Here is a 10,647-nt window from a genome sequence, read left to right on the forward strand (position 1 = left end):
ACTGCCAAGACAAGTCTCCCCCATCTTATATTGGTGTATTTGATGTTTCCTACCTAAATGCAGAACTTTACATTTGTCCCTATTGAACTTCATTTTATTCAGTTTAACCCACTTTTCAAGCCTATCAAGATCATCCTGTATTCCGTTGCTGTCTTCAGTTGTGTTTGCTGCCCCTATATAAACTATATAAAACAATACAAAATAATTCTAAATTACTCCTGCACTGTGTCACCTGAACACTCTTGAGATTAACCTCTGAAACCTGGCTTTATAATTTCACTTTATAAATAATTAAAGTACTGCCATAATACCAATGACCTCCCATTCACTCTGGACATCACTGGAGGCCCTGCTTCAGGTGCCTCCACCATCTGACGCTAAAAGGGTGGCAACAAAAAGGACCTTCTCAGCTGTTGCTCTCTTCCCAGAGAGATTCATCTTCCTCTATTGTAATCTTATACCAGAAGAAGATGAAGACTTTTTCTGGTTTTGTTTAGCATATCTGCAATAACTGTTATTAGTTTTCTTCCCTGATTGTGTTGCTATCTTTAACCATTAGTGGCTCTAATATTTCAGCAGAGCCACTATGGGAGGAGCAGTGTCCAAGACACGTCCGGGTATCCAGACACCGCTTCTGGCTGCATCCAGATTGGGCTGATCCCTAGAGCGCCCACCCCCAGAAGCCGGCAGTGAGGCACACTCGCAGCTTTGAGGCCAGATGCTCCCTGGCTGCGGAGGAGAGCAGTCCTGTGGCACCCTGCCCAGCCCTCCGCTCCTGCTGCTTGCCAATTGCCAACCATTGCCAACGCCGCAGCCAGATAGGGAGATGGCACAGCCATCGTGGGCTCCCACCACAAGCACCCATTGCATCCCTGGGTCCAACAGGCTTTCGGCCTAGTGTTTTTATAAAACTGTTTATTTTATACAGACATTACTTTAAGTATAGCTTTAATGTTGAAATATTTTAATGTTTTCTGCCTTGGGGACCTAATTTGGGTGAAAAAGTGGCATAGAAATGTTTTTTTTAAATTAATAAAAACTGCTTATTGCAAACATAGTTGAGTCTTTTATCTCAACTCTCTCTGGATACACGTGAATAACTTATTTGTAAATCAACCTGAATGAGATCACAATAATGGAAAACAGAGAAGTCGCTATTACTCATTTGGACTCATGTGGATATATTTGTATACCTTCACAATCAAATCAAACACAATTATTGGAGAATGAGTGAACAACAAACTTGGATTCCTTCATCCTATTTCCTACTAATCTACCAATACCCATGGCATCTGAGCACTAATTTTTGTGTTTTGAGTAACTGTAACTCTGTTCTGAATTATATTACTACTAGCTTCAAAGCCCATTCCTAAGAACGGGCCTTGAAAGGGTCCCCTCCCCCGGCCCTCAACCAGGCAGCACAAGGCGGTTTTGGGCTGCAGCTCACACCCGGATCAAGGGGGCGGGCGGGGGATGGCCAGCTCCTTAGCAGGCCAGGGACAGAGCTCCTTAGTAGGCAGTCAGCAGGCCAGGAGGCCCTGCTTAGCAAGCCAAGAGGCCCTTCGTTAGCAGGCCCTCCACCATGACCCTTTGCCCAGGGCCCTCTCCCCTTAACTGCCGCTGGCTCCAGGCACTGAGTTGCATCTGAGAGCAAAGAGGCTAGAGTCCAGGGACAGAGGGCGGGAGCTGCAGGGGCAGGGCTAATCAGGGTGCAGCCAGCTGACCCTGATTGGCCCTATTCCAACTTGGACAGCCGGACACGTTCCACCCCCCCCCCCCCAGGCTGTTACACAAATATATAGAGGAACCATGGATAAGGTTGGCAAATTCATTAATGTTTAGGAATTCTTCTTACACAGCACACAAAAGACTCTCAAATTGGGACTTTCACAATTCTAAAACATAAACTAACAACTAGTCCTTCCTATGTGTCCTGTGTTTGATTCAAATAACCAAACTTTCTGCCAAAGGATAAATGGATACAAATTTGACATCAGGACTGAGAAACCTGTAGGAGAACACTTCAACCTTCCAGGAAATTTAACAGGTGACCTCAAGGTAGCTGTTTTATTACAAAATAATTTCAAGAACAAACTGGAAAGGGAAACTGATGAATTGCAAGCTGGTACAGGGATATTGGTTTGTTATCTCACTACATATGCTAACCTCATTCAGCCCTTATATCTGCATTCCTAACAATCCCACAGAAGGGCCATACATTTTCTTCATTTTATTTTATTTCTTAGTTGGAATGGAATAATAGAACTGAATAGTAGATTGGAATGTAACATACTGAATAGCAGAATGTAATATAAATTGGAATGGTAGATTAATATGTTTTTCTCTGGACTGCACAGCCAATCATCCCCTTCAGAGAAGATGCTATAAAAATGCCTCCATGCTTGAGATGCATGGAGCATGGTGGCAGGGTCTCAGTTATTATTCTCAGCATTCCATGATTAAGAACACATCTGTCCATTAATCTCAAATTCTGACATATTTATTTACTTCACTATTTCCCCCCCAGAATTAAACCCAATGATAACTTCATGGACTTAGTTTGTTATTCCTATATGGTCCTTTAATCTGTTAAACCTTCATCATAATGTTGTATAATTTACTGCTCACCCTCTACCTATACGTATGGACTGGTAATTCCCATTTCATTGTATCTGAGGAAGTATGAGTGCACATGAAAGCTTAGACCTCGAATATAACTTTGTAAGTCTTAAATGTGCCACTGGACTCAAATTTTGTTCTGCTGTTTCAGACCAACACAGTTAGCCACCTGCATCTCTCAGATAGCAATAACAGGAGCTCATTTTAGCACTAGATCCATGATCTGAGCCACTTGCAGCCAGTAGAAAAGCAAGATTTCAAGGAGCCACTATTCCAAACTCCACTAGGTGACAGAAGTAATCAATTCTATAGCATGTATCAGCAGTGGGAAGACAATTCAAACTGCCCAAACAATGCAATGAGAATCCAAACTGTCATAGCTATTCCAGGGCTGGCAATTCTCAAATAGGTGAGTATTAAGAATCTACTGTTGTTGTGTTTGCACACTACAGCCAAAACCTACGGCCACAAACATTTTTGTTCCTCAAAAACTGCATCTGCAGTCATAATATTACACATGGAAGCATAACTTGCTATATTTTTTCTGGAACATGCATTGAAACAGCAAAGAGAAAAGGATCAGGTTACCCTTACTGGAGTAAAGAATAATTGCAACTAGAGTGTTTTGAATGTACATACATGATAGTTACTTGAAAATCATTTAGATTACAGGAAGGTACAGTGTAAGTGGCTTTGAAAGTTCAGCTTTTCTGATTAGGGAGAAGAATGTATTCATTTATTTAATGCTATTCATAGTCTACCTTTCTCACAGGGGCTCAAGACAGATTACACATCATGAGTCAGTACAATCAGCAAATAACAAATACATTAAGATTTTAAATATGGGAAACCACCAGAAAGAACTCAAGCACAGCATAATTACACATTAAGCTGAACAAAAAATACACTATAGTTTATGAAGTCAGGAGTATGAGTTTTCCTGTCATACTCAGGGAGGTCATTCCATAAAATGGGAGCCACAACAGAGAAATCACATGTATAATGTGATTTTGTATAGCTGTTGATTTTGACCATTTGCAGGGTGATTCCTGTAGAAGCCTGCTAACATAAACAAAATTGGTATGGCAGACCACAGGGGGACAGGTGGTTTTGTAAATAAGACAGCTCAAGGCCATGAAGGGCTTTGTATGTGACAGTCAAGCCCACTTACACATAATAATTAAAAACCGACCTCAACATCAAGCTCCAAATAAAACAACAATCATAGCCATATTATTAGAAACAAACCAACAGACTTAAGAAGTTTCTTGATAACACGGCTTAATCAGAAATAATCCACTGGAACATGCCATCAAAGAAAGGGCCAAAGATCTTAAAGAAACCAGGAGTACCTCTTAACAGAAGGAAATTTCACAAAAAGAAGTTGGGCTGCCCTAAAGTGGTAGATGGGCTTATATATATAATGATGAGGTAGTCCTTCATATATGTAGGTCATGAAGCATCTTCTTGATCCATACCCAAAATCAGATAGGCACTAGGGTATGTACAAAACCCTATTTCTCAGGTTCAGGTATATTAAAAAATACCGGTATTTCCCAAATCACAATAACAGTAAGGTATTTGGGTTTGGTAAATATTTTGACTCCATTATACCCTAGGTATAATGACTATAATGGTCCCCATAGGATTTAATGAATTGATCTGGGGGTATCTGGGGTTCTAGGAAGGGGTCTGGTTTTCGATGTAAAGGTAAAGGTATCCCCTGTGCAAGCACCGAGTCATGTCTGACCCTTGGGGTGACGCCCTCTAGCGTTTTCATGGCAGACTCAATACGGGGTGGTTTGCCAGTGCCTTCCCCAGTCATTACCGTTTACCCCCCAGCAAGCAAGCTAGGTACTCATTTTACCGACCTCGGAAGGATGGAAGGCTGAGTCAACCTTGAGCCGGCTGCTGGGATTGAACTCTCAGCCTCATGGGCAAAGCTTTCAGACGGCTGCCTTACCACTTTGCGCCACAAGAGGCTCTGGTTTTCGATGTAGAGGCAGCAAATTTCCAGCATAGCTGCAGGTACTTCTGAAAAAATCCCTTATGTTTCAAAAAGATTTTATCAGCGGGGTCCAAATCTATGAGCCCTCAAAAAGGTGCCCCCGTTCTCCACTCTTTGAACAGAAGGGAGGAAAACCACTTAAAGGGAATGCAGGCCCTTTAACTGCCTTTTGCAAGCTACATGTGAACTCTGAAGGAGTTTTAAAGGATTTGCTATTCCTTTAAACATCTTCTGCAAGCATTGAGGTCACCTGAAAAGCATTTAAATGGATTTTTTTTTTGGGGGGGGGTCTTTGCTCAAATATACTGAATGTACTCCCCTAATAGGCACCAACTACAATGCTTGCAAAATTGGTATTACATGCAAACATTGCCCAGTGCCAGTTAAACTGCATTCTGCATATGTTGAAGTTTATTAAGTACTTTCAAGGACAGCCCCATGTACAGTATAAGGCAATAGCCAAACACTGAAGTTATATAAACATATATCAGCATGGCAAAATCAACTGACTCAAATTCAAGGATTTAGAATAACCTTAAATGCTTTAATTGAGATAGTCTGACGTCACCTAGAAGAAAGTATACATAATCCCTCAAAATATTTTTTCTTCTTAGACAACCTTATACAAATCTTTTCTGGGTCCAATTTCAGCTAGAATAGCCCCAGTCTTTCACAACCAATATTATCCCAATTTTTTCTTGATACAATTTCAACTAGGATAATCCCAATCTTCTAATTAGCCAATTGGCTAGTGAGAGTACCAACACATAGCTAGTCCAAGCCAAAGCTCAAGTCTCTAAATATGAGGGAGCTACCCTTCTCTTATCACTAACTATAAGCAAACTACAAAGCAAGAAAGGAAACATCACTGCACCAGAAAATAAGTCAGATGAAGTGAGATGACAACAGTGAAACAGGATTTTGCCTGGGGTAAAACCAAAAGATGTCACCTGTACAAATTACTTAACACTGAACCAACAGAAATGCACAGCAGGCCATAGCAAATTCCCTACCTAGACTACAACTTCTGAAAAGATGTGTATATTTGAGGTGAGGTTTTAAGAACTATATTCATTACCATCAAGTCACCTGAAGCAAGTTTTCTATAGACACACCAATTTCTCAATAAATAAAAAATATTTGAAGCAATGAAATAAAAAGGATATACTACAACAAGGACCAAGATCTTCATCCTCATTGTAAATAATGTAGTAGATTTTATTCTGTAAGTACAGTAGTTTTGATGTGAAATTTCAAAACAGATAATCTAATTTGGCCTGTTGTTTTACTTTTGACTTTCATAGAAATTGAGAAATTGCAAAATCCCACAGATTGTCTTTAGATACAAGTTCTTACCTTGATTCTCCACTACTGTTCCGTGCACTTTCTTCATCACTGTGTCCATTCATCGTAAAAGTTCACCAAGATAAAAATATAAACGAAGGGCTTCCCCCCACAGTTTTCAAGCTGCACATAAAATGTCCACTTAATAGAGTCCTTTCCACCTGGATACTTCAGATATTTCACATGTAACCTGTTCCACTGAGTTCAGCAGTTTATTGTCCAAGTTATCTTTTGTAAAAAGGAAAAAGAAAGAAATAAGATGTACTTATAGTGCTTAAGTCTTTTATAAACTTTGCAGAAAATCAAACTATATATATAGTTTATCTTTGTATTTGTGTGTTGTGTGTGTGTCTGTATACACACACAAAGATAAACCTTTATGGTAACGTAAGGCAAGTAATATAACTGTCCCATTAAGATTACAATCCTGTAATTTATTTACACTGAAGAACACAGTGGGGCCTACCACCTTAATATAAACACTGGTATGATTGAGTTGCACCAAAAGGAAGCTTGACTTTTCTTTTGAACCAGATCAGAGACTGTCCTCACGATTTCTAGTGTCCCTTTAAAAATGTGATAGGAGGGCCAGCTCAGTACTTCATCTTTACAAAATTTAGGATCAATTCCTGCTGCTTATCAAGATACCAAACTCTTTCCCGTCAACCTTGGGTATTACACACGCGAAATGTTAAAGCGCATTCCCACATGTCCCAGTCAGCTGAGTTACGAGCGGTTCTTTTTTAAGTGAATCCAAGCAAAAGGCGGGGCCACAGTTAAGAGCAGCAGGAAGGCACCGCACATAGTCCCTGATAGCCAGCCTGTCAGCCAATGAGGAACGGGCCTCGTGGATTTAGTGGGTGCCAAAACAAATGGGCTTTCTCCCCACCCCCTGGCTCCCCCTCAGTGTGGCGGGCGTCTCGCGAAGCTCCTTGCAGGGCGCCTTTCCCTCCCTCCCTCCCTGCCAATGAGTCCCACCGTCCTCCCACGGCGGGCAGGATGGCCGCGCTCCCGTCCTTCCCTCCCTCGCCCGCTTGCGAAAGCCCGTTGCGCTTCCTCACTGCCTCTCCGCTGCCGCCGCCGCCTGGTAAACAAAGGGAGATGGCGGGGGAAGCGGAAAAAGAGGAGCCCGGCGCAAGGAGCAGCGTGGCCTGCTTCGCCCTGACCGCGGCGATTGTCTGCGCGGCGGAGCCGGCTCGCCCGGAGACTGGAGGCCCGGCGGGGGCCGAACAAAAGCGGCGCCTCTCCGCCCCGCTCGGCTCTTCTCGCCCTCACCCTTCCCCAACCGGCGGCGAAAATTCAGCCGGAGCCGGGCTCTCCCCACCCTCCCTTCACAGGCCGGAGCCTGCGACTCGGCTTCCTGCTCGCTCGGGCCGGGACTCCATTCACTCGCCCGCTGCCTCCTTTCCGGCCCGGCCCTTCGTTTCCCCTGCACGGCCCCGGCCCCGAGCCCCGCAGCCCGCCGGTCAGCACCGCCTGGCCCCCGCGTCGCCTGCCCTGCCTCCGCCGCTCCCCTCCCTCCCTCCGCCAGGCCTCTCCTACCTGAGCGCGGCCAGGCCTGCCCGGCAGCCTGGGCCTTCCCGAGGGAAAGAACACGGCGAGCGCTGCAGCCGGCCTTGAGGGTCTGAGGAGGCAGCCGAGAAGCTGCTCCGGGGCCTGCCTGGAGGGGGCCCCCACCCCGCTCGGCCGACCCCCCCTCCCAGTTAAAAAATGAAACGGCGGCCCCCGGGGAGAAAGGGGCGAGGGGGAACGGGTTAAAAAAGAGCCCACCCCGAGGGAAGCGGGCGTGCGTCGCCGTTGCTTTAAGTCCTCCCGGCCGCCGCCATCATCACGCAGCCGCCGCCGCCGCCGAGTCCAACCTCCTCCCCCTCCCTCGTCCGATGGAAACCCCGGGCGTGATGTCAGCCCTGGGACAGAGCGGGAAGGGGAGGGAGGGAGGAGCGAGCGAGCGAGGCTGGGACGCGCGCAGCCGCCTGGCTGAGGGCGAGGACAAGGGCCGAGGCGGGGTTACCAAGGAGGCGGCCGGGGGGGGGGGGGCGGGGGAGAGACGGGCCCGGAGGGAACTATCCATGGTCGCAGCCCCTGGCCGGCCAGGCCGACTTCGGGTGAGGGGGTGTTAACGAAGTTCTCCCGAATTTTGCTTGAAGTCTGCTCACAAGCCTATGGTTCTGTATGCTTTACACACTATATGCCCCCCTATTTTCTTCCTTCGGGACTGAAACTGCCCCCCCCCCCATCTGGTCTCTTGCCTGTGTGATGGGTCTGGAGGGCTTGCCCTGTTTTCTGCAGTTGCAGTCACAGTTGTTCCAGGTTGCAGTCCCCTGCACATTCCCATGAGGGCCGCCCCTTCAAACCCTGCTCCCCTTTTCTCCCAGGACGCCTGGAGCCCGTTTCGGGCCCTTCGGGTTCCCCAACTCTATCTTTGCCACTAGGCTTCGAATTTCCGTGTCCGCTTTGTCAGCGTTAGTTTAATTTGTGTCGATTTCAGGAATGTGATTGAAAGACACAATGCTCATATTCCAACCAGAAAACCATCTTGGCTAGTGTTTGCTGGTGAAATGGGAAAAAAAGAACAAAACAAAACCCTCTTCCAATCAAGCTACTTATCTATGGAGGAACTGAGTAATAATGTTGTATAGAGTGATGCGATGAGGTTAAATTCAGGGCAGTTATGATTAATGTTGGGGAAACCTAATTCGGGTTGAGAAGTGTAACCTGCGTGCTGTCAGCACTGTCCAATTCACACTGTCAAGTGTTTGATTGGTTGGTTGGTTGGTCTTTTACCTTGGTCTTCAGCTTGTGGATCATGACCTCAGGTGGGTATGGCTGCCTTCTTTGTAACTGCTGCTGATTTTGGAAGGGATCAGCTACTCACGTGAATGTGTAAAGAACAAGGACACCATGCATCCTGCATATCTTGTGATGTGAGAGACAGCCAGGTACAGCCACATGGTGGACAACTCTAGATCCTTCTCTCCTCTTCCAGTCAAGTGATACCACATAACTTTCTTCCATGTGCATGCTTATCAGTAGGTTCCATTAGGGTTAAAAGTGAGTCCCAGATCTACAAATATTGTTAGGTGCGAAGTCATGTCCGGCCCATCGCGACCCCAAGGACAATGATCCTCCAGGCCTTCCTGTCCTCGACCATTACTCAAAGTCCATTTAAGCTCGCACTGGCAGCTTCAGTGACTCCATCCAGCCACCTCATTCTCTGTCGTCCCCTTCTTTTGCCCTCAATCGCTCCCAGCATTAGGCTGTTCTCCAGGGAGTCCTTCCTTCTCATGAGGTGTTAAACACCTCTATTCTAGCAAATGCTTGAGGCACAGAAATTAGAGTGTTAATGCTTTTCAGGATCAGAACTCAAACGGATGCCCTCATTAGTATCAAGGGCCAGCGGGCAGGACAGCTTCTGCAGAGTGGGGCCAGCCTCCCTGGTGGCCAGGAGGCAAGTTTGACTGCCCAGCCAGGTGACCTGGGCTGATGCTATGCCCATGGAGCTGTGGAGTACAGTCTGGAGAATGGTAATCCAGCCAGGTGAGCTTGGCCACCAAGGCTGATGCTGTGCTTGTAGTGGGATGCAGCCAACCAGCCGCCCCCACCCTGCTTACCTTTCTGCTGGCTCTTCCTCCTCCCTACCAAGTGCCCAGAAGTGGCACTAAGGAGGAGGATGTGGGCAGGGAAGACCGACAATTGGCCCTTAGTGACAGAGTGCCCTTTCCCTATTGGGTGCATGTCCCCCACTGAGGGCCAATTGGGGCAGGTTTTACCAAGTGCATTGTCTGCAAACAAACCAGGTGGCATTAGAGCTACAGATTTATATTTGCTTCCCAGATTAAACATTTTCTTGAATCAAGAAAGGTTTTTTCCCCTCATGTAATCACCATGGTGACAAAAGACAATAATTTGATAATGGTAAATATTTTATTTAGTCTAGCTCCTTTCCTGTTAGGACAGGAAGGCCTGGAGGATCATTGTCCATGGGGTCGCGATGGGTCGGACACGACTTCGCACATAACAACAACAACAACAACCTTTCCTGTTTATCTCTGGTTAACTCTGGTTATCGGCCAGATATCTGCTTCTTAGCAGGTCTTCAGTAAATGCCTCCATTTTCTAACAAACACAATACGTAGTACAATCATAAAATTGGATGCTAAATTATACTTTGTAACAACTAAACACTGGAATTCTTTAATAATGTGATTATTATTGAACATGTAGTAGACTAATTGTTACCAAAGCATTTATATTTAAACAAAAAAGTGTATGGGTTGGATCCAAGTTAATAACCCAATAGCAAAATGGAACTGTCTTGCTTCCCCCCCCCCCCCCATTCTTATTGCAGCCTACTGATTACCATTAAACGCTGTTCCTGAAGGACTGTTGGCCTGTGGAATGTCTTAAGGAAGACTGCAGCAGAAGTAGAGAATCAGTGGAAATTGCCACTTCAGTCTGGATGGAGCTAACCATATGTCTTATTTTGTACTATAGAGTCTAGACTATGCTGGCAGAGTCTTATGGTCATTGTAGACTGTGGACATCTGGAGAGCTACAGTAGCCACTCCTGCTATAGACTGTCTTACATAAAAAGAAAAATGTATATGCTATGCATTTTGAAGAAAAGATTCTCTTTCTCCCATTCCAAAAGCATATAAATAGAAGTATGAGAGAGT

General features: G+C 45.5%; 1 protein-coding gene across 4 annotated transcripts in view; it reads right to left on the reverse strand.

Moving 5' to 3' along the window:
• CHD1 (chromodomain helicase DNA binding protein 1) overlaps positions 1–9,600 on the reverse strand; it is a 71,281-nt gene extending 61,681 nt beyond the window's left edge. For 2 of the 4 annotated variants that reach the window (XM_077347692.1, XM_077347689.1), the window contains exons 1-2: positions 7,514–7,847; positions 5,984–6,199 (exon numbers count right to left, since the gene is read on the reverse strand). In XM_077347692.1, the coding sequence (XP_077203807.1) occupies positions 5,984–6,036 (53 nt within the window). In that variant the 5' untranslated portion in view covers positions 6,037–6,199; positions 7,514–7,847. Of the gene's footprint in view, positions 1–5,983; positions 6,200–7,513; positions 7,904–9,582 lie in introns of those variants that run through there. The other 2 variants (XM_077347691.1, XM_077347690.1) reach the window with 2 other exon arrangements.
• Between the last annotated feature and the right edge of the window lie 1,047 nt (positions 9,601–10,647).

This window comes from Paroedura picta, chromosome 7 (assembly GCF_049243985.1).
Source record: "Paroedura picta isolate Pp20150507F chromosome 7, Ppicta_v3.0, whole genome shotgun sequence".
NCBI lineage: Eukaryota > Metazoa > Chordata > Lepidosauria > Squamata > Gekkonidae > Paroedura > Paroedura picta.